The 23,342-nt window shown below is 53.0% G+C and overlaps 1 protein-coding gene across 2 annotated transcripts in view; it reads left to right on the top strand.

The window, feature by feature from the left end:
* Positions 1 to 23,342, top strand: part of GRID1 (glutamate ionotropic receptor delta type subunit 1) — a 666,177-nt gene that overhangs the window by 111,926 nt on the left and 530,909 nt on the right. For both annotated transcript variants that reach the window (XM_060125913.1, XM_060125914.1), the window contains exon 3: positions 18,318 to 18,602. In XM_060125913.1, the coding sequence (XP_059981896.1) occupies positions 18,318 to 18,602 (285 nt within the window). The remainder of the gene's footprint in view (positions 1 to 18,317; positions 18,603 to 23,342) is intronic.

Raw genomic sequence — 23,342 nt, 5'->3', positions numbered from 1 at the left:
TGCCTGTGATGGGATTCTTCTCTCTCGTCCTCACCCTCTTCTCTCTCTTCATGGCTGTGCCCTGTGCCCCATCAGCCCACCTACGCATCTGCAGGTCTTGACATCTTCATCAGGCAGCTGTTAGCTGAACCAGGCCTGTGGAATTCCAAAGCTCCCTGTAGTGGGTCCCTGGGGGTCCCAGCTCTATAGAAAGGAGAGGTGACTCCATGAGTGCCCCCAGCCTGCCCTGGCCACACACCACCACAATGTTGCTCCGGTTGGTATAACCACGTGCAGGTTCATTTACTGAAGGTTCATCTCATGCTGAATGCTCTCAGCCAGTGGGTACTCATAGAGCAACTACCTCAGGTAGGGACCAGTTTTGAACTTAAAAAAGGTTCTGCCCTCAAAGAGGTGTGGGACCTCTAAGCCGGGATACCAGTACCTCTTAAGGTGCCTTCCAGACCCCGCTGTATTCAGGCCAACTTCGGGCATCAGTCCACCTTCCCTGAAAAATAATGTGCTCCAAGGAGACTGCGAATTGCAGTGAGCAATATATAGTCCTCATCTGAATACGATTATGCTTAAACACTATAAATATTCGTAATTCTCAGCCTGGAGTACTGCTTCCCTTGGTATTACATCCTTTTACAAACCACTTGAGAAGTCAGCCATTTAAGGTAAAAGAGTTGTGCTGCTCTGGGCGGCTGCCTCTCCTGGTGCCACGGCTGCAGAAGTGCAGGAAGTGGACGGAGACCCTGAGGGGTGCTTGCATCTCAGTTCTGTGATGTACCAGGGCCCTGGCCAAGTCATTGGGCAGTTCAGCTCCCCACTCTGGCCTGTGGCTGGAAATGGCATCCCCCTCCTTCCTCCCTGCCCCTCTTCTTCACACCTGGGTCCTCAGCTGCAGAACTCGAGCCACAGTCCTGTAGGGCAAAATCAATACTTTCTATAAGAAGTGGATCCTCAGCACCGCGGCTTGATCTAACTCAACAGTTTCACTCCTTCAATACACATTCCCCAGGCAGCTGCACCTTGGGGACCCTGGAGTGGCCTCGACACTTCAACAGAGACAGAAGGTGATCATTCAGAGTGACAAGTGCCAGGCTGAGCTGAGCTGGGGGGTGTGGGTGAGTGTGGGTGGAAGGTCCCAGGGGGCTTCCTGAAGGTGGGCACTCTTGAGCTGAGCTTTGAAGTGGGAGGAGGAGGGGTACACGGAGTTTGGGTGGTGGTGTGACAGTGGCCAGTGCCCTGGATGGCTGTGTAGAGGGCGTGAAGCCTGGGTGCACTAAAGATGTCAGCTGGTTGCCTCCTCAGGGTGGGTCGGGGCCCCTGGGGCACGATGGAGGTGCGGGGGTGGGGGGTGCCACCTGGGGGTGGGGTCTTTGTGAATGGGCAGTGTCCATGTGGCCGTCAGAGCAGAAGCAGCTCTGCTGGGAGGCCCAGGGCAGGGCTGGTGGGGCAGGGTGGTCATGAGTCTGACCGTAGCTGGGGTGGGCTGCAGCGTCCCAGTGCCCACCCCTCCTCGTGCCTTCCTCTGTCCACCCTAGGCTCTGAGGCTTAGGGAGTAGCTTCTGGCTAACCGTGTGGGAGTGTGAGTAGCTCTCTAAGAAGGAGGAGGAGTGGGCCGGGGTGGGGAGTGATGCCTCTCTCTAGTAGGGCTCTGCCCAGATAGGTACTGGCACTTAGGCTTATTCATCCTGATGCTATCGTGGTTTAAATAGATGCAGGAAAGAGATTTGTGAGTCTGTGTATGTTGGGAGTGTTGGGGCGGGCACTGGAGAGGGTGGGAATTCTGGGTTCGGCAGGAGGTGGGAAGGGGAGGAATAGAGCCCACTTAGTGGGAATGAGAGCAGGAAAGTTCTCCTCCTTTCCTTTTATCATTTGACTTTTGACATCAGTCTGTCGCCTCCTGGTCCTTGGTCTTCACCTGTATCACTTGAAAGAGTGGGAATATCAGGATCTGCAAAGTTAGACTTACTTGAGTTCGAACTCAGGCTCTATTGTCTTCCTGCTGTGTGACTTTGGGCAAAGGACCTGCCTCTCTGAGCCTCAGTTTTTTCATCTGAAAAACACAGTCAATAATCTTTTATTTTTGTTTTTTTTTTTTTTTTGCGGTACGTGGGCCTCCCACTGCCGTGGCCTCTCCCGTTGCAGAGCACAGGCTCTGTACGCGCAGGCTCAGCGGCCATGGCTTACGGGCCCAGCCGCTCTGCGGCATGTGGGATCCTCCCGGACCGGGGCACGAACCCGTGTCCCCTGCATCGGCAGGCGGACTCCCAACCACTGCGCCACCAGGGAAGCCCCTTTTTTTTAACATCTTTATTGGAGTATAATTGCTTTACAATGGTGTGTTAGTTTCTGCTTTATAACAAAGTGAATCAGTTATGCATATACATATGTTCCCATATCTCTTCCCTCTTGCGTCTCCCTCCCTCCCACTCTCCCTATCCCACCCCTCTAGGTGGTCACAAAGCACCGAGCTGATCTCCCTGTGCTATGCAGCTGCTTCCCACTAGCTATCGATTTTACGTTTGGTAGTGTATATATGTCCATGCCACTCTCTCACTTTGTCACAGCTTACCCTTCCCCCTCCCCATATCCTCACAGACCTCTCTAGTAGGTCTGTGTCTTTATTCCTGTCTTACCCCTAGGTTCTTCATGACATTTTTTTTTCTTAGATTCCATATATATGTATTAGCATGCGGTATTTGTTTTTCTCCTTCTGGCAGTCAATAATCTTATCTGAGAATTGTCAGCCAGATCAAATGAGATAAGGAAGAAGCTGTCATGTGGAACTTATTTGCTCAGTAAGTTAGGTCTCTCCCTTGGCCTGTTCTGCCCACAGTATCACCGTGTCTCTGGGATGAGATGCAGCATGCGGTTGTAGCTTGCTGTCCATGTCACCTCAGCCACATCTTGGAGAGTAGACGCAGGCCTCTGGGGGCTGCCCGCTCGCATGGGCCTGTGGGAGGGAGTGCACTTGCCCGAAGGGCTGAGCCGAGCTGCCCTTCGATGAGGTGTAGGCCCCTGCAGGGAGGAGAGACGGCACTGAGGCAGGCCACGGAGTTCAGGTATCTGCAGAACTGCCCGGAGTCATCCCTGCCAAATCCCGGGGAGGCTCAGTGGCTTGGAGTGAGGCTTGGGCAGCTGCCAGCGCCGCCATGGGACCTTCTCTGCGCAGAGTGGTGTGCATGCATGTTTGCTGGGTGGGGCATTCGGAGGGACCAAGCCCTCAGGCCCCCCCATCTTCCCCATTCCTCTTCTGGTGTGGACACTGGTGACTGTGTCCTCCTGCCCCGTGTCCCCTTGTCTTCTCCAGGGAAGGTGTCTGGGCAGAAGAGCGGTGGGGGCGCTGCCTCCCATGCCTGGGGCAGGGCTGGAGCTGGGTACCACTTCAACCTACCATGCCTTCGAGGTCCAACCATCCACAGGGCGCCTCTTTCACAGCAAGAAAATGCCTTGGGGGAGTGCAAATCACAATAAGCATCATATTGTGCTATGTGTGTGTGTGTGGGGGGTGACTCTCATTTATTCTCCGAGCCTCCCCGCCCTGGTTTGATGCACCACAGTGCCCCTGACCTCCAGTGGCCCTGACTGTCCTCTCTGCCTCCTGTCCCGGCACTCACTGACCCAGGTCCCACCAGCGTGAAGAGCAGGCAGAGTCAGCTGCAGCCTCCTGTCCTCTTGCTGTGTCCTCACTGGGCCACTTCTCTGAAGGCAGGCCTCGCCTGTGCTCAGGAGGGGAGCTTCCAAGGCTCCCTGGTGCTCATGGGGTCAAAACAAAGCCCTTCAGCTGAGCTGGCAAGACGTCCACTGTGAATCCACCTCCTTGTGTCCCCATCACCCTGGGATGAGTGACCCATTCCTGGCAGATCCACAGAAGCCATGTGTGGGCCTTGGCTCTCACCAGGCCACCAGCCTGGTTGCCCTCTTTCTCTTGGTCCTCCCCCCCTTTTTTTTTTTTTTGCGGCACGCGGGCCTCTCACTGTTGTGGCCTCTCCCCTCGCGGAGCACAGGCTCCGGACGCGCAGGCTCAGCGGCCATGGCTCACGGGTGCAGCCGCTCCACGGCATGTGGGATCTTCCTGGACCGGGGCACGAACCCGTGTCCCCTGCATTGGCAGGCGGACTCTCAACCACTGCGCCACCAGGGAAGCCCCTCTTGGTCCCCTTTCGGCCCAGCATCAGCAGCCCTGCCCTTTGTGAAGCCCTTTGCCGCTCCAGGCCACATGACCACCAGCTCACACGCCTCCTGCCTCACATCCCTCTGTGGACACCGAGCCTCGAGTGGCGCATGCCCCGGGTCCCCCTCCAGATGACGTTTCTGGGACCTGGGGCCAGATCTGCATCACCTCTGTGTTCCCAGTGTGGTTCCCAGCTGGGCACAGAGTAGGTGATCGGAGAGATTTGGGATGGGCTCTCGGGGGCAATTTGACTACCTGGTGGGGAGGACCTGGCTCCCAATCGGTCTTCTTGTGGCTAGAAAGGTGCCAATGGGAACACTGACCCCCACCGATCACATTTCTCTTAAGTTCCTCTCTGGTTTGTGAGTTTTGTTGTGTTGTTTTTGAATTTTCTCCAAGCATCTGCTACTATGAAAATTTTCATTATCACTGGCAAAGATCCCTTCTCATCCCTGCTGGCTGCAGGAGATTTCTGACTTCTCTCCTGGTCTGCTCCAAAGCACCTGGGAACTGAGATGGGTAATGTCCCTGGACCAGCCGGGCTCTTTCATGCAGGTCTCAGGAGTGAGCCATCAGCGCGGCTGGCCTGAATGGCCAGGGCCACGCAAGCCACAGCCCATGTCCTGAGGGTTTTGCTTTTATTTCCTCAGGCTGTAGGGCTGGTCCAGCCGGGAAGGCTGCCTTTGGGGGCCAGGCCAGCAGCCGCGCCATCCCCTTTTCTGTTCCTGAGAGACCCTCAGGTGGGGGCCGCTGGGAGCAGGGGCAGCTGTCTGCTCTAGACGCATTCTCTAAGAGTGGCCCCGTCTCTACAATTCTGGAGGCTGGGTGTCGTGATGGCTGTTAGGGTGAAGTCAAGGGCGGGCAGGGCCTTGGGGTGAATGAGCAAAGCCGCTGCAGGCCTTGGCAGGCACCCAGGCTGGGTGTCAGCCCCGCCTCCCGCCTCACCAGCAGAGCTGCAGCTGGCACCCTGTTCGGCGTGTGCACGGGGGGGCAGAGGCTGGCCTTGAGCACTGTATTTCATTGTTTGGTTTGGTTTGTTGATTAAATGCATTTATCGTATTCGAAATCACTGTTGCAATCCTATTTTTAAGGTGGGGCCTGGAGGGGGTGTGGCTTGCCCAAAGCCCCATGTAGCTGTAAGAAAAGAGCAGTGATTTGAGTCCAGACAGTTCGGCGCCAGAACCTGTCCTCTTACCACTGTGCTGTTCATCTCTCTACGAGGGAAACAGTGCTTCATTTCTTTCTGTTTTAGCCCCAGAGGGCTGGACGGTGGCCTGCCACCTTCCCCTATATGTCATCGGATGTCCTCTGCACTAATGTGGCTTTCAGTTTAGAAGAGGCTGGGGGCTTACCTGGTGGAGCAGTGGTTAAGAATCTGCTTGCCAGGACAGGAATAAAGACTCAGATGTAGAGAATGGAATTGAGGACACGGGGAGGGGGAAGGGTAAGCTGGGACGAAGTGAGAGTGGCGTGGACATATATACGCTACCAAATGTAAAATAGATAGCTAGTGGGAAGCAGCCGCATAGCACAGGGAGATCAGCTCAGTGCTTTGTGACCACCTAGGGGGGTGGGATAGTGAGGGTGAGAGGGAGGAGACGCAGAGGGAGGGGATATGGGGATATATGTATACGTATAGCTGATTCACTTTGTTATACAGCAGCAACTAACACACCATTGCAAAGCAATTATACTCCAATAAAGATGTTAAAAAAAAAGTAAATTTTAATTAAAAAAAAAAAAAAGAATCCGCCTGCCAATGCAGGGGACACGGGTTCGAGCCCTGGTCTGGGAAGATCCCACATGCCGCAGAGCAACTAAGCTCGTGCGCCACAACTACTGAGCCTGTGCTCTGGAGCCCGTGAGCCGCAACTACTGAGCCCGCGTGCCACAACTACTGAAGCCCACACGCCTAGGGCCTGTGCTCCGCAACAAGAGAAGCCACCGGAATGAGAAGCCCGCGCACCGCAACAAAGAGTAGCCCCGCTCTCCGCAACTAGAGAAAGTTTGCGCACAGCAACGAAGACCCAGTGCAGCCAAAAATAAATAAAATTAATAAATTTATTAAAAAAATAAAATAAATAAAAGAGGCTGGGAAGGAGTGTGCTAAGTGCTTGATAAGTGAATGAATGATGAATGAATAGACGCTTCCCAAGGGGAAGGAATTAGCATCTTAGAATTGATTCAAGATGTATTTTGTGCCAGAGGCTTCTTTTCATGTCTTCTGTGTAATGCAGGTGCTGTAACCCCTCCCTCCCTGCCCTCCTCCCATTAAAAAAAATTAGACACTGACGTCTGACGAGTGTCCAGCTCGGGCTGAATGCTAAGTGACAGGATGTGGCTTGGGTTTCAAGATTGCTGCCTCCCGGGAGGAGTATCAGAGGGCTGGATGGACAGAAGTTCACATATAAGAGACACATCAGGAGTTTGTGGGACCACTTTCCTGCCAGCATTCTGTTCACAGTCAGCTGTGGGTTTGGACCAGTAAATGTGGACAGCAGCCTGCTTGGATTTCTTCATGCAAAGACCGTGACAAGGATGTGAAGAACACGGCAGGACCTGGGTGGTGTAACCAGCTCCAGCTGCCACCAGCACCTCCCCGGTGTTGCCCCGTTTCCTGCCTGCTGCCCTCACCCTAGGTGCCGTGTGATGCGGTCTGTGGGGAGCAGTGTACAGAGGAGTGAGGAAGGCGTGAGGGGGCTGCCCCTCGCTGCTTATCTTCCTGGGCTTGGCTTCAAAGCATGGGGGCTGGTGACAGCCAGGGAGGCCAGCAGCTAGGTGGGGCAGGGTGAGGAACGGGGCTGAGCTGTGGAGGGGTGGCCCCTGAAGAGGGCTCGGCAGCCCAGATCCCTCATTTGAGGGACATCTGGCAGTCGGCAGTGTTGAGCTCAAAGCTCACATCTGGAGACTGGGTGTGGCTCTCCAGTCATGGAACCAAGGAAGGCGGCAGGATGGACTGGGGGCTCCTCTGGGGCAGTAGAGCCCAGAAGATGGGGGTTTAGGGGTGGTATCCTTCCCTGGAGAGTGGGCTATCCCTGCCCTTTGGGAGGGCTTCAGGCATGGTTCCAACCAGGTGACAGGCCAGGGAGTGGCACAGAGGGCTGGATCCACCTATGCCTGACTTGCCCAGGCTGTGGGAGGGGGACTGAGGTGTGTGTGGGTGTCCCTGGGGATACGTACCCTAAAGACAGCCCCGTAGGATGGTGACAACCTATGGCCTTAAGGTTTGCCTGGTGATAGCAACCATCTGGGGCTGCCCAGTGATGGTGGTGGACCAAGGCCAGCATTTGCACTCATCCAGCATTGTCCTATTGTTGCCGGCTCCCCTGAGGCATCTGAGTGTCCATCCCAGCCTGGGTGCTAGGGGCAGAGAGGCCTCTAGGGGACTCAGTCCAGAAGGTGACAGAGACCCCTGAACAAACAGTGACACTGAGCTGTAATCGTGTATGTGGTAGGGATACAGCAGGCGTGAGGCCTGAGCTGTTCTAACTGGGTGATGAAGGCCTCTGGAGAGGAAGAGGCACTTGAACTGGGTCTGGAATGACGAGGAGGGGACAGCGATGTGAATTTCTAGCAGGGGAGTGCAGGTGCAGAGATTTGAGCCTGACATAGCCTGGCCTGAAGGACCCCTGCTTTGCACCCTGGAGCCTGGGAGTTGCCTTCTGGAAGCCTGCTGGCAGCCCAGGCTGCAGGATTAGTGCGAAGTCTTGGAGCTGGAGCTCAGCACTGGAGCTTGGCAGGATGGGGATGTTTCCGCGCCCTCCACGTTTTCCTGGAAGGGGTCACGGCCCAGAGGTGACACTTGTTCCTGCTACACTAATCCCCTGGGCGGGGAGGACCAGAGAGCTGCAGGCCTACAGGTGGGCATCCATGGGTCAGCTTTCAAGCCCCGGATGAAGACTAGGGCCAAGGCATGGATGTGGGGTTCTGTCCCTTTGGGACGGTCAGTCCTACAGGGAGAGGGGGCATAGGCTGGTGGGGGAGAGAGTGAGATTTGCATACACATATACTCTCTCTCTCTCTCTGACAGAGAGCTGAGACTTAGAAAGTGGGAAACAACAGAGAGAATAAGAGAGATATCAGAGAGAGCTAGAAAAAGTCAGACATGGGTTGAGATGGAAAGGGAGAACCTGAAGCCTCATGGTGTCTCTGTTCCCCATCTGAGAGGGCCAATGGGCCCTGGAAGGAGCACCAGGCTGGGGCCTGGTGTCTGGATGGCCTTGGCTTTCCGGAGACAAATGCAGGTGGAGGGAGGGGAGAGGCAGGCACGGAGCTGGCCTCGGGCACCCTGGGGACGCGGGGAGGACTGAGGTCAGGCTCCGTGGTCTGGCCTGTCCATGTATATCCAAACGTGACCTCTGGTTCACTGCGCTCATTTAATCCTCGTAAGAGTCCTAGAGGTGGGGACTGTTCTTAACCCATTTACAAGTGAGGAATTGAGGCTCAGAGAGGTTAAGTGACTTGCTTGAGGGCACACAGCTGTAGCAGTGGGCCTGCCTGCCTCCTGGGCCCATGTGCTCAACTTTGAGGTCAGGGGCAGCTCAGGGTTTCAAGTCAGGCTCCCCTGTGACTTCAGGCAATACCCCAACCTCGGGTCTCTGCTCCTATGCCTCCTGTCTAAAATGGGGTAGCAGAACCCACTTCCCTGGGAGGCTGTGGGGCTCAGTGATTAGTTGGATGGGCCCTGAATGGTGCCTGGCCCCTACTTTGCCTTTCAAACTCCTACTCATCCTCCAAGACCCATCCCAAATGCCCCTTTCTCTATGGAACTTTTCCTTGACATCTCCTTGCTAGGCAAAATTAATCATTCCTTTTCCTGCAAGATTCTAGCACACTTCTCTTGAGTGTGTATTATTTGACTTGATGCTGAATCCCTAAGGTTCCCTTAGGAATTCCTAAGAAAAAGGAATGAGTCTCACAGCCTTCTGTATCTCTAGGCACAGGACCTGATACAGCGATGATCAGAGGATTTGGGGTGAAGGAATGAGTAAGCGCAAGCACAGATACACGGTGAGGGGAGCCCAGGAAGAGACGTCTGGCCTCGGGGCAGAGATGCTGCAGGAGGCCCCCCTCCCCGCCGTGCTTAGCTGCTTTTGAGGTTCTCTGAGTCTCCTAGGACTCATCACCGTCCTGATTTAACTTTCACAGTGTGGGCTTCCGGTGAATCCCGGCCTGGGAGCCTGGTGTTCCCTTGGTGGAGCAGTAAAAGTCATTAACGAGGAGCCAGAGAGCTATAAATAAGCCAGCACGATCTCACCAGTGTTCCCTGTGTTTCCAATCTGCAGGAGCAGGAAATCCGTTTTGATTCATTAATTGGCATAAGGATGAGGCCCCAGAGATTGGCATGGAGCCACCGGCCCTTCCCCACCCTACTGGTTGGCTCCATGCATCCTGCCTGCACCAGCTGCCCCCCTGCCCTGGGCTACAGTCCAACATCCAGTGGGACCCTCTGGCCTTGCTCCTGTTCCCCTCCTTGGGCTGGGCTGACCGTGAGGCCAGAGGGGCGTGGGAGATGCTGCAGGAGAGGCACCCTCCCAGGCGCTGCTGCCTAGGCAAGGCCTTGGGCCCAGCCAGCTTTCCTCTCCACTGTCCCCTTGGTAACCTCTAAGCTCTTGGTGAAACCCGCCTTAGAGTGGCGGGTCAGCTTTAAGAAACTCCCCTTCTCCACATTGTGGGTGTAGCTTCACTCTGGGGAGGACCTGAGCATCTGGGGACCTTGGCAAGTTTGAAAGCTTTGCCTCACCCATGCAATATGGACACCAATAGTGCTTGTCTTATGGAGTTGTTAAGAGTATTAAATAGTTTGTTGCTTTGCTAGGCCATGCTGGGGGCTGGGCCAGAGGCTAGGAAGGTGTGCAGTACACAGGTGCTTCTGCTCACAGGCTCATGGTTCAGAGAATGGGACAAAACAGTCCACGATTGCAAACGTCAGTGGGTGGTCTGCAGGCGGAGTACCGTGAGGGAAGATTGGGCTCGTGGAAAATTCAGGGAGTCACAGTTACCCCAAAAAATACAGAATGAGGAGAGATAGCCAGACAGGAGTGGGAGGAGTGTGGTAGGCCAAGGGCGAGTATGTGAGGAGACCCACAAGTGGGCAAGAGCTTGGGCATCCGAGTTACTGCCCAAAAGCCAGCTACCTGGAACACAGGGCACGGGTGTGATGGCGCAGGGCCCTGTCGGGCTGTGGACTTTATTTTAAGGGTGACGGGAAGCTAATGCAGATTTGAAGCAAGGACAGCCCAGTCTGGTTGGCATTTTAATCTATGAAGGCCAGTGCACTGCAGTGGACTGAATGGGTGGCATGTGGATCTGGGGGAGGTTGGGTGTGTGGAGGTCCAGTGGGGAGATAGTAGTGGTTTAGACCAAGGTGATGGCATTGGAGATGGAGGAAAGCTGACAGATCCAAGATACATTGTGGAGATAAAACAGTCAGGACTTGGTGATGGCTTGGGTGCAGAGGGTCAGGGAGAGAGAAGGTTCAAGAACAACTGGGTGCTTGGGAGTGCCCCTTTACGGACATTGGGAGACCAAGAGGGACAGGATCACACCCCAGAGAGCTCGGAGTTGACGCACCAAGTTAGAGCTGCCAGTGGACTCACTGTGGGAGACGCCCTGGTTGGGGGTCAGGAGCCCAGGGAGGGCTGTGGGCTGGAGCGATTACAGGACCCGTCAACAGAACCAAGGTGTAACTTTCGAAGGGATGGGTCAGATATACCAAGGAAGGTTGATGATTCCATAGAGAGGACACAGTGATGGATCTGGGTCTGGGTCTGGGTCTGGGTCTGGGTCCGGGAGACGGCAAGTCATAGGAGCAACCAGAGCTCGTAAGCAGGGGCCAGCCTGAGATGGGAGAAGCTTTCTTCCTCAGCTTTCAGCACAAATGCAGATAGGTGTGTAGATCTGGTGCTAAGAACTGGGGAGAAGCCCGGAAGGTTTGAGGAGAATGAGCACGGTAGGTGGTGGAGAGGATGTAAGTGAATATGGCAGGGTGGGGAGCCCTGTTGAGGATGGTGACACAGCTTCCCCACTTTGGGTCCCCACGTTGCTGGGTGCGTGGGTCTCTCTGACTCTCCGCTGTTTGCTCACGGACATGGAGAAGTGGGTGGGCAGGTGGACCCACCACGGTTGACCGTGGGTTGGGGTTTCCCAGCCATCCTATATAAGCAGAGAGAGCACAGAGAGGGAGTTTGCAGCAGAGGGACTGTATGGATAGACAGACAGAAACCAAACTGAGGGAGGAGTCAGGAGTGAAGGCAGGAGGATGCTGGTGGGAGAGTCACTTAAGCAAAAGGTCTGTAGCACAAGGTGCTTGTCAAGTTTGTCCTGTGCTCAGGAGGGATGCGAGGCCTCAGTGACTCTCCCCTTTGGGGGCCTTTCGATGGCGAGAGGCGATGGGGGTCAGGGCCCTGCTGGGCCCGAACTCTAGTGCTCACCTTTGTGTGGTGCTGCCACCTGTTTCCCCCCATTTCATGGTTTTGTTTACCTTTGAAATGTCTTAATAAAACATGAAAAATAGTTATTCTCCATAGATCAGTAATTTACTGTGAGTTATGACAATATTAAATTTGGTCAATTATTCATCAGCCATAAAGTATTTATAAATGCTACCTTAATTTAAAGCATTAGCCGCTAGAATTCAAATATTAATAAAGTTGGTGCCAGCTTAAAGGAGGAAAGGAAGGGCACAGATAATGAGGGTAGCTTGGGGGAGGGTGAGCGCTCCTGGCTGTTCACATGGAGCCCGGACTGTGGGGCAGGCAGAGGTGCTGGAGGGCCTGGGGCTGGCCTGCTGCACCCCGTCGGAGAGAGATCATTACTTCTGGAGGGCAGGGCTGAGCCCAGGGCTGCCCGGAGCCAGCTCTCCCTTCTGCTGCCTGCTGTTAGCAGCAGAGCCTTGCCCAGCTTCTCCGACAGGAGGGCACCTCTGCCAGGCTGCTTCCACTCAGGTGGAGTGCCCTCTCTCGCCTTGTCCATCTGGAGAAGTCCTGTCACTCTTTAAGGGGCTACCCAGAGGCCAGTTAGCACGTGAGGTTGAAAGGGTGTGTAGCCTCAGAGAAGCAGGGGCTGCATGGGCGATCTCACCTATTCGGGGACCACGTCAGGTCTTCCAGGAGGAACAGGTGTGGATGTGCTCGGGGCACCATGCATTCAGGGCACATGGTGGAGGGAAGGGCTGGGATGGCCGTGGTCAGCATCATTATTAGGTGACGGCACCAGGAATTGTGCATCTCTTCCAGCACAAGCCTCCTGGGGTATTGCTTCCCCCAGTTTTGGCCTGAGAATTTCCCAGGAATGACCATGGGGATGGAGAAGACTGGGCATGGATCAGTAGTGGTTCCCAGAGTGATCTCAGTGTCTGGGGGCACCCCTCTTATCCCCAACACCCACCTGAGGCCCCGAGTGACTTGATGAACCAAGGATTTGCCTTTAGCCGAGGGAGGCCTTGTTCTTGCTTGCTGGCTCCTTCTCTAGGGCCTGCGTTAAGTGTGGAGCTGCCCCAGGAGTTTCCATCCTGGGGATACGGATAGGGTTGGGTAGAGTCAGCCATGGAATCCTGGCCTCTGTCCTCTGCTGGCCACCATCTCTTCCTGGGACTCGCTGTAGAGGTACCTGGTGGTCCAGTTCTGATGCTCTCGTTGCCGTTCACTCTCTGGCTATATGATCCTAGCCAAGTGGTCAGCCCTCTCTGTGCTTCAGTTTTCTCACCAGGGGATCAGAAAGCTCACCTGGGGTGAGAATTAGGGAGACCCTGCTTGTCGGTGCTACACCCGGCACGTCCTACCCTGAGAGTCCTGTGTCTGGAGAATCCTGGATCAGCAGGACGCTGACATCTCAGGGGAAGCTGGCAGGGATGTGACTGTGGGGCTGTCTGGGAATGCTGGCTGAGCTCCATGGATCCTCTTGCCTGGGCCCAACCCTGAGTCTGAACAGCCTGCTTCTTCCCGATTCCTGGGAATCCATCACGTGGCCCAGAGACCTCTGCTGTCCTAGGCCGCTGAGCTTGGGTGAGGGGTCTTGAAGCCGCTCATTGCAGTCATCTCTACTTCTTACTTTCGCAGCTGATGAGCCATTCTTGGGGAGCTCATATCAATCCATCAAGCCTGCATTGTTATCATCAAGAGAGATCAGCTTTATGACCATATGATATTGGAGACAAAGAATGATAACAAAGGCTGTTATCTTCTAGTGAGCTGCAGAGGCACCTGTAAGCTGGAGACAGGTGATTTCTACATTCTTACTATGCATCAGGCAGTGCCAAGTGGTTCTTCACATACAAAGACCTTTCAGAGAATATGCACAACGGCTCTGTGAAGTGGGTGCCATGATCTTTCTCTGACAGAAAAATCACAGAGGCCCAGAGAGGGTCAGCCCCTCGCCCAAGGTCCCACAGCATGTACGTGGCAGGGCCTGGATTCAGATCCAAGCCGTCGGACGCCAGCACTGGGGTTCGGTGTCTCTTCTACAACTGGGTTGTGAGTTGTGTGATGTCCTATCCTAGGAATGAGCACACAACCTTGTTTAAGCTAATAGCTGGTGTGGCTTTGATCTGATGTATTTTGATCTTGTTATTTTTGTGTTAGGAGTCTCTAAATAACCGTCATTTCAACAGTGCCCCAATTAGCAGCCATTCACAGTGGATTAGAAATTGACTTGTATCAGGCTTCTCCATTAGTGCCTGGGAGAGGCTTCCAGCCTTAATTACCCACCCTGCTCACCTAGGAGGTCGAGGCCTTGAGGAGCTTCCGTGGTGCTGCAGGTGTCCGTACAGGGGTGGGTCAGGGTGCCCACCTCCACGGGGAGGGTTGGTCAGCAGCAGGAGCGAGGTCGTTCTCTGTTGTAACTGCTATTTCTTGGGATCCTGGGCACGATTTGGGTGGGGACATTGATGGGGAGCTGGGGATGCCCAAGGAGAGGGGCAGGAAACTGACATGTATTAATATTTAGCATCTTTTCTTGTGCATGGCACGGGATCGGCATTTGTGGTCCACGTTCTAAGTCAGTGCTCCCATAACTCTGCTGGGTAGGGGTTCATATCTTCAATTAATAGGAAATGGGGGCTCAGGAAGGAGACACGCCCGTGGCCACACGGCCGCCGGCCAGAGGAGCCCAAACTGGAGCTTTGGTCTGTGAGATTCTAGCGCTCCTTCTGCTGCCCTGGTGAGCCCAGGCCCAGCCAAGAAGCTGGTGTCTCTGGCTGCCACCGGGGCTGGGGCAGGGGGACCTGTTCCCTGAGCACATTCCCGCTGTCCAGCCCCTGTGTCTTTGTCCCACTGCACCCCTCACTCACACTGCTCCCCCCATCTCTCCTGGTCTAAATCCTTTTCTTCCTTTCAGGCCCTGATGCTGACCCCACATGAGTTCATCCTCTTCTGGGTCCCAGGGAGCTTCCCCTTTCCTTCCTCACAGGCCTAGTTGTGGGGTCTGGCTCCTTGGTAGATCCTAAGCTCCTCAGATGGGGCCTGTGTTCATCCTGCCCTTTGCCCCTCCCCCTCCCCAGTGCTCATTGCAGGGCTTTGTGCTTAGCGGGTGTGCTGAGTGTATGCGTGAAACACACTAGGGAAGAGGCAAATCCAGCCATGGTGAGCAGTGGGATGAGTGCCCAAATGGGGAAACTGAGCCTCAGGGAGGTCTAGTGACTTAATAACCCAGCATATGTGGAATGGGGATGGGGCTTGCCATCAGAAGTCAGGAAGTCCCTGAGAGGGAGCCAGGTGGGGTGGACGACAGAGAGCCAAGACCCAGTGATGGTGCAGTGGGTGTCTTGGGCCGGGACCAGGGGCTGGAGTTCCTGGGCAACTTTACACCCTAGTGATGTACAGTGTGTTTTGTAAGATTACTTTTTTTTTGCGGTACACGGGCCTCTTGCTGTTGTGCCCTCTTCCCGCTGCGGAGCACAGGCTCCGGACGCGCAGGCCCAGCTGCCATGGCTCACGGGCCCAGCCGCTCCGCGGCATGTGGGATCCTCCCGGACCGGGGCACGAACCCGCGTCCCCTGCATCGGCAGGCAGACTCCCAACCACTGCGCCACCAGGGAAGCCCGTAAGATTACTTTTTAAACGTATAAATGCAGTGTATCAGCATTAAAGAGAATATGTACAAGAGAAGAAAGAAAAATCCATTTATCATCAGAGACCTCGGCTTTTAGTGTTTTCTCTTGCCTTTTTCATAAGCATGCTTTCTGCCTGGTCGTAATCCTGGTGAGCGTAAAATGTCGTGCCCTGGTTTTGTCACTTAGTCACCCCTCAGAAGCATTTTTAGACGAGAAGCCATCTTAGTCCAGCCCTTATCGGTTGTGCGGCTTCACATCTTGTTATCTGGAAAATAGACACAGTGATGCCTGCTGTACAGGGATGTCATGAGAATAATGTGAACTCGTGTATATAGAGTACTCGACAGAGTTTTTGGCACAGAGAAAATTCTCACAAAATAGTCCCTCCTCCTACATAGCTTCATACTTATCCATTGTTGGAGGATTGTTTTCCTTTTGTAAAGGAATTACCTGTTCACGACATGAAATTTTGGCAAAATATAGAAAAGAAGGAAAACCACGTCTAGACCTCTTCTAAAATGCAGTCACTTTTAACATTCTGCAGTATTTCCTTTTGATCTTTCTTTCATGCATGTTAAGTTTTATTTAATTGGTATCATAAAATACATGCAATTTTCTATTACTTTCACATAACTATTTTATGATAGGCACTTTCCCATCTGTCGTATCTTCATAAATGGTTTTAAAGGCTGTGTGTGCTTTCAACAAATGGAACACTTTTATGTCACTCACCTCTTTGCATCTTTTAGATCGTTAGCAATAAATATATCAAGAGTCTGGATAAGTATCCTCTGAATGTTTTTGGACCTGAAGCCATTTTTACAGCTTGGATGGATGCCCAAAGTGGCATTATTGAGCAGAGGGCGTGAAAATGTCAAGGCTTACGGTACTATTGTATCGGTCTTTACTGAGTGCTGTGTGCCAGACACACTGTTTGTCTGGAAAAGGATGGTGAGCAGAATGGGCATGGCCTTTGTCCCCTTGGAGCTTGAGGTGAAGTGGGAGAGAGAGACAGTTATACACGCAGTGCAGTGTCCTAATAGGGGAAGTGTGGGATGCAGATGAAGCACTTGACAAAGGGTCCTTAGTCTGGGGTTGTAGAGTCTGAGTCTTGAAGCGAGAGTGGGTGTGAAGGTTCAGGAGGCCACAGGAAATGTGATGGGTTCCAGGGGCCGAAAGGTGGGCCATGGTCTGTAACAGAGCGGGCGGTGGCGTGTGAGGAACCTGAGGCTGCAGGCACTGGGGAGCCTGCAAGACTGCCCCAAGGAGTTTGACTCTGTCCGCAACGGTCTTGGGAGCCACCAAAGGGCTTTAAGCAGTAGCATGACATGATTGGATTTCAATTCAGGAGTGAACTTGGCCGCATGGAACCTGAATGCGAGGGGCCAGAGCATTTAGGTGGCTGCATGATCTTCAAGAGAGACTGCAGAGAATCTCTTGTTTAACCACCCCCTCCTCCTGCCTTGTGTTTGGAGGCAGAGGGTTCAGCCGGGAGAGTTGTGGGCATTTGAGTTGTCCTCCTACCGAAGCCCATGAACGTGCAAGGTGAGTGTCCGTGCGTGGGGAGCAGCTGGCCTTTGGTATTTGAAAGCTTGGAGGTGTCTTCCTCTTCCCGCACCTTTCCAGCCTCCTACTACCTTGCTCCTTGGATTTCCTCTCCCTGGTCTCCATCTCCTCCTCCCAGCCTGGTCGGAGGCATTACATAAACCCAGGTGCTTTCAACCGAAAGAACCGTATTGTCAAAGTTGTTCAAAAGTCTGCCCTCAGACTCTAGGTCCATCTGATTCACTTTGTTATCAAGCAGAAACTAACACACCATTGTAAAGCAATTATACTCCAATAAAGATGTTAAAGAAAAAAAAACAAAGTCTGCAGCAGACGGCCTGCTGACATTCACAGGCTGTGTTTTGAAACCGCATCTGCTTCCCCACATTCCTGCCATCACATAAAGCATTATTAATAAGTGTTTGCTTCAAAACTGGTGCAGTGGGTTGCAGTGTTGGGAGGTGCATCTTTCTGTTAAGTGGTCTGATGTTCCAAAAAGGTCTAAGTGTATGGCTAAAAGGGGTTCCTGGAACTCATGGTTGCTGGATGACTTCAAAAGGTGATCCCTGAGCGCAGCTACCCTAGAAATAGCTGCTGGCACCTGGTCACGTTCCTCCTACACACCTGCAGTCAGCGCCCCAGCTGCTGCACGAGCATCTTCCTTTGTTATTGTCAAGTGGCTTTTGAATAATCCTGGGCTTCTGGAACCAAATGCTTCCTCTGGGGTTTGACCTAGTATTTTTATGATACGAATCAAATGGACTTGGCCAGAAGACCTAGGGTTCCTGGGGGGTTTTGCCTACAATCTGGATCCTCCGGGGTAAGTTTCTCCCTGGCTTTCCGATGTTATTTATTTATTTATTTTTTCAGTACGCGGGCCTCTCACCGTCGTGGCCTCTCCCGTTGCGGAGCACAGGCTCCGGACGCGCAGGCCCAGTGGCCGTGGCTCACGGGCCTAGCCGCTCCGCGGCATGTGGGATCTTCCCGCACCGGGGCACGAACCCGTGTCCCCTGCATCGGCAGGCGGACTCTCAACCACTGCGCCACCAGGGAAGCCCTTTCTGATGTTATTCGTTCCCCTCAGCCCCAATCAGTTCAGTTCAGCCAACAATTGTAGAGTACACAGTGTATTCTTGGCCTGTGGCGTGGCCTTGGGAATACATGGGTCAACAAAATGAGCTCACAGCCCAAGTGGGAAACAGGATGGCTAATTTAGTAGCACTGATGGCTGTCTCAGGCGGATGTGGGTTGTGTCCCTGTTCTACTCTCCCTGCTTGAGTAGCCTAGGACAAATGATTTTGCCTCTCCTGACCTCTGTTTTCTCATCTGTTGAATGGACACAAGAACATCTAGCTGGCAGCATCACTAGGGCATCATAGACTGTGCCTGTGAGAGCCTCTGGCCTGGCCTGGCCTGACATGGGTTCTTGGTCCCTGGAGGGAGGCAGTGTTTCTTGGAACCCTGGGAATGAGCTGCCTGGCATGAGCTGTGCCAGTTGAAGCCAGGGCAGCATCACCCCTATGCTGACCCCACCCTCTCTCTCCCCTCTCTTTCCAGCCTGTGACCTCATGACCCAGGGGATTTTGGCCTTGGTCACATCCACCGGTTGTGCGTCTGCCAACGCCCTGCAGTCCCTCACAGATGCGATGCACATCCCACACCTCTTTGTCCAGCGCAACCCAGGGGGGTCTCCGCGTACCGCCTGCCATTTGAACCCCAGCCCTGACGGCGAGGCCTACACGCTGGCCTCCAGACCTCCCGTGCGCCTCAATGATGTCATGCTCAGGCTGGTGACAGAGCTGCGCTGGCAGAAGTTCGTCATGTTCTACGACAGCGAGTATGGTGAGTTGGGGGTAGGGGGTGCTCTGGGGCTCTGGTGGGGGCATGGCCAGGCACTGGGAGACCTGCGAGCTGGACCATCGCTCGTGGAGGCTGAGCGCTTTGGAGTGGGCTGGGTGTGGACAGCGGTTGGTGGTCTGAGCCAGGTGGGTCTCTGGGTGGTAGGACTGAACCTCGAGCTTTGTGAGTGGGGGAAGAACTCTGAAAACAGATCTGTAGACAGGAGCTAAAGTTGCCTAGCAACAACACCTTATCATGACAGCTGAAGTTGGAATCATCTTAAGGGTTTTCAATAAAATATTAATAAACCACTGGCAGGGATCTGAAGGGCTGCACGCAGGCAGTGGTGGAGGCTGGCCAGCATGGGTCCTCCTGGAAGCCTCCTCTGCAAAGTGTTCGCCTCTCACTGGCCGCTCTCCCAGCCTTCCCAGCTCCTTATCTCCCTCTGCCCTGATCTGCCCTCAGTTTCAGGGTTTCTGGCTGGGGCAAAGGTCAGGGGGAGGGACACCCCGAATGTCATGGAGCCAGGCTGGGGTTGTGTGGGTCTGGGGACACTGGGCATGGCTGGTCATGGCTTCTTTGAAGGCCTCCCATATGAAAAAAAAATCATAATTTGCTTGTGAGGAAACTAGAACAGTGGGCTTTGAGGAAATAGCTTTAGGTTTTCTATGACTGCTTTGTGAAAACAGACCATTTCTAGTCCCAAGATAAAATGGTTTCCACCTTATGCGTTTTTCTAAAAAAAACCTTTTTATTTTGAGTTAACTGAGATTCACATGCGATTATGAGAAACAATTCAGAGATTCTGTGTGCTCCAGCATCTCGCCTGTCATACCATGTCACAAGTGGGATTTGACCTTGACACAATCCATAGGCTTCGCTCATATTCACCAGTTGACATGCACTTGGGTGTGTGTATTCACTTCTGTGCGATTTTATCACATGTGGATTCATGTGACCACCACAGTCAGATGCAGAGCAGTTCCCTCACAAAGATCCCCATGCTACCCTTTTATAGCCACAGCCACCCACATTACGTGTCTTTAAAGGGTGTGGGGGACTGGTGACGGTCAGCAGCTGCATAGCTGGGACCAGGGTAGAATGGGGTGGACCCTCGAAAGTCCTGTTTTTCTCTCTTGGTGAAATAATTCCTTTGCCAAGGATGTAACTAAGAAGAGAAACCAGCATATGTTTGCCTTTGCCTAAATACTCTGCTTCTCTAAGACCAGAATGTTGTCCTCAGCTCTTGAGCAAATATGCTGTTTAGAGTCTTCCAGAAGGAACTGAAAGAGCAGAGAGTCACTGTGCTGAAATTAAGATGAGGTGGTGATGGGGAGAAGGGCAGCCGGAGGCTCCGGGCGCTTGAACTGGACTCTGTCCAGGACTTGGTCTCTCCTTCCAACCCTGCTCAATCCCTGACTCTGGGAAGGCGTTTGAGACCATGTCATAGCACCTCTTAGTGGCCCAGCCTTCCCCTGACAACCCTTTGTGTTGGTGGTTCAACCCCCGACCTTGGGTCTGCTCTGAGGCTGCATCCTGTAGGGAGGTGTGGACACTGCCAGGGCTGAAGGTCCAGTGTCTGTAGACCCTTCCCACCTCACTGCTCCTGGTTTCTTTGCTCTCCTTTTGCTCTGACCTATAGAAACTCTTCAAGCCTTGGTTCTTCCTAAGCCCTTAAGGTGGCTTTGGTGGGAACCTCAGCCATAGGAAGCAGTTATCAGCTCTCCAGCCTGCCTATCCCATCTGGGCTCCTGTAATTCTTGAAGACCAAATGACACCTAATGGCACTCGCTCAAATGCTGTGTTTTCTTCTTCTTACATCCCTTACCCCCACTTGGCTCAAGGATCAAGTCCCCGAGGAAGGGCGCCTGATCGCCACCTGTCTGCAGACTCCTCCCTTTCCCATAGAGCTGGTTCCTTGGTTACATGCTCTCACAGACACACGTCTCCTTCCTTCAGCCTGCTCTCAGCTTGTTGCAACACACTCATGAGGGCTAATCCTTGATGAGCAGTTACTCCCACCCGGGCTCTAAGCTCCAAGACAGTGGGCCATGTGCTCCCTGCTATGTCTCTGCTGCTTAGCATGGTGGCTGGCACACAGTAGGCCCTAAGAAATTGTCACTGTGTGAATGAACCAACTCGTTTATGCGGACATGGACTTTTCAAACAATTTTCCCACAAGACAAAGGAGAAATGGGGGGAAAGACAGGGACACTGAATAGTCTGACCTCTGAGGTAGGGGAGGTGAGCTAGGAAACAGATGTTTCGTTCTGTAGGCACACTCCTCTGCCCCTCTCCTCTCCCACCCAGACCCTCCAATCAAACCAAAAGGTGTGCCCCTCTTTTCTGACACGGAGACCTTTGCTACCTTTGGTAGGGTTGAAGTGAGTTTTCAACTAAACTGGCCTTTATTAGTAGTAATGCTATAAAGACACAGGGTACCCAATAGCTTTCCTCTGGTGGACCACCGCAAGCAATTGGTTGAGCCTTGAATGCTGTGTTGGGAAGGATTCTGAGGAAGCATGTAGGCTCAGCAATAAAAGCACTGTGATTGCTCCATGAAGCATCATGTTTGCGGGGACGGGCTGGCAACATCCTGCCCTGTTTGCAGATTCTGATCTGGAAGGTAGGGGAGAATCGGGCATTTCAGAGCTGCCTTACATTTGGCTGTCGCTGTCCAAGGTGCTGATCCATTTGGCGTTAGCCTTTCTGGAGGCCAGTGCTCTTTTTTTTTTTTTAATATAAATTTATTTTATTTATTTATTTTTGGCTGCGTTGGGTCTTGTTGCTGCGCGCGGGCTTGTTCTAGTTGCGGTGAGCGGGGGCTACTCTTCGTTGCGGTGCGCGAGCTTCTCACTGCAGTAGCTTCTCTTGTTGCGGAGCACGGGCTCTAGGCACGCGGGCTCAGTAGTTGTGGCGCACAGGCTTAGTTGCTCCGCGGCGTGTGGGATCTTTCCGGACCGAGGCTCGAACCCATGTCCCCTGCATTGGCAGGCGGATTCTTAACCACTGCGCCACCAGGGAAGCCCGCCAGTGCCCTTTCATTGGGTACTATGCAGAACTTCCTGGCTTTGCCTTCCCTGGTCATTGGCCCCCTGATTTGACAACCTTTGAGGCAGGGTTTCTACCCCAAACATTCTCTATAAAACGTTCACCACTGTTACTTGTTTTGGCCATGCCCCTCAGGCACAGCCCAACCCCTGGCCCATTTTTAACATGTTAGATGAGCCAAGGCGGTAGAAGCCCACGTGCTATTTGATGCAGCCCCAAGAATTCGGGGTGTGGATGCTCCCTCAGCTGGGCTGGCATTGGCCTCTCCGAGGGCCGTGGGTGGATTTACATTGCTGATATGCCCAAGACAAATGGTGCCTCCACAACTCCTCAGGGCCCTTCCTCCACCCGATCACTGCAACACTAGCTGCAGTGAGCCCAATTAGAAAGCAAATTGAGTGTAAAGACTGTTTCTTTCCTTCCAAAGTCAAACAGAAGTGGTTTGGGGATATAGTGACTTTTTTTTTTTTTTGATGCTGATCTGCAAGTATCTTTACATGTATTATTTGATTAAAGCCATTTAATTACTCTCTGAGGTGGAATTATTGCTGCATTTTACGGATGAGGAATGTGAGGCTCAGAGAGATTCTTTCTGACTTCGATGCCCATGCACTTAGCCAAGGCACCATCCTATTTCTGTAATCCGGGGCTTGCTAGGCTCCAACCTTCTTCTCCTAGCCCCAGCCAGACAGAGTTAATGCCAAGGATGGGGTGTGTGGAATGGACTTGGCATGCCCTAGCTTTGTCCAGTCAGTCACTTGCTAATGAATGTCATATGTAAGATCCCACTCTTGCAAGGTGAGGACTGATCCTTCCTCATTTGCCCCTCAGCCTCCCTTTAAACAAAGGCATGTCCTTCCCTGGATGGAGCCTGAGGACTGGGCATCTGAGTCAAGAGTCAAGGGTCAGAGAGACAAAAACACGTTCTAAGAGAGAGTTTGGCAGAGTGGTGGGAGAGGAGTTTGTGTATTTAAGGTTTACAAAATGCAAGATGTGCCATTTGGTAAAATTCCATCAAAAATACTTGTGTGCTTGTTGTGACAGCGAAAGGAAAAATGAAAGAGAAGCTGGCATTTGGGAGAGAAAATCTGTAACATTAAAATACCAAAAGTTTGGAGTGAACAGAAGAGATAACTTTCTGACTTGCCACTTCAAATTCTGGGATATTCGTGTGTGTCTTGAGGAGGATGTGCTAGGAGCTGAAGGCACAGTTTCTCCCTGATGAACACATCTGGATGAGGGGCGTATGACTGGGATCTTAGAAATCTCTGACTCATTCGTTCAGCAAATATTCACTGAGTCCCTACCATGCACAACTATTTTGCTAGGTACTCTTTTTACATGAAGAAACAGATGGGTGGAGTATCTTGGCTGAAGTTGCACAGGGCTGGGATGTGAAGTCAGGACCCCAGGGCTCTTTCCTCCACAGCATCTCTGGGGTGTGGTGGTCCCTCTTGGCCTCTGGGCCAGCTTGCAGGCCTGGAATGGGGTTGGGAGCTGGGATTCCACAGGAACAAAAGCTTAAAGCTCTAAATGTGTGGCCATTTCCTATTCGTGCTTGTTTTAAAATTATTTTAAAAAGTTTAAAAGTTGCACATGTTTACAATGTATATGTCAAGTTAAAAGAATGGTGATAAAGTGAACTCCCATGAACCCAGACCAGTTTAAAACTGTGTAGGAGCCCTTGTGTGT

The sequence above is a fragment of the Lagenorhynchus albirostris genome, chromosome 16, assembly GCF_949774975.1.
Source record: "Lagenorhynchus albirostris chromosome 16, mLagAlb1.1, whole genome shotgun sequence".
Classification (NCBI taxonomy): Eukaryota; Metazoa; Chordata; class Mammalia; order Artiodactyla; family Delphinidae; genus Lagenorhynchus; species Lagenorhynchus albirostris.
Note: the sequence above shows the minus strand (reverse complement) of the source record. Positions and strands in the feature narration are given on the sequence as shown.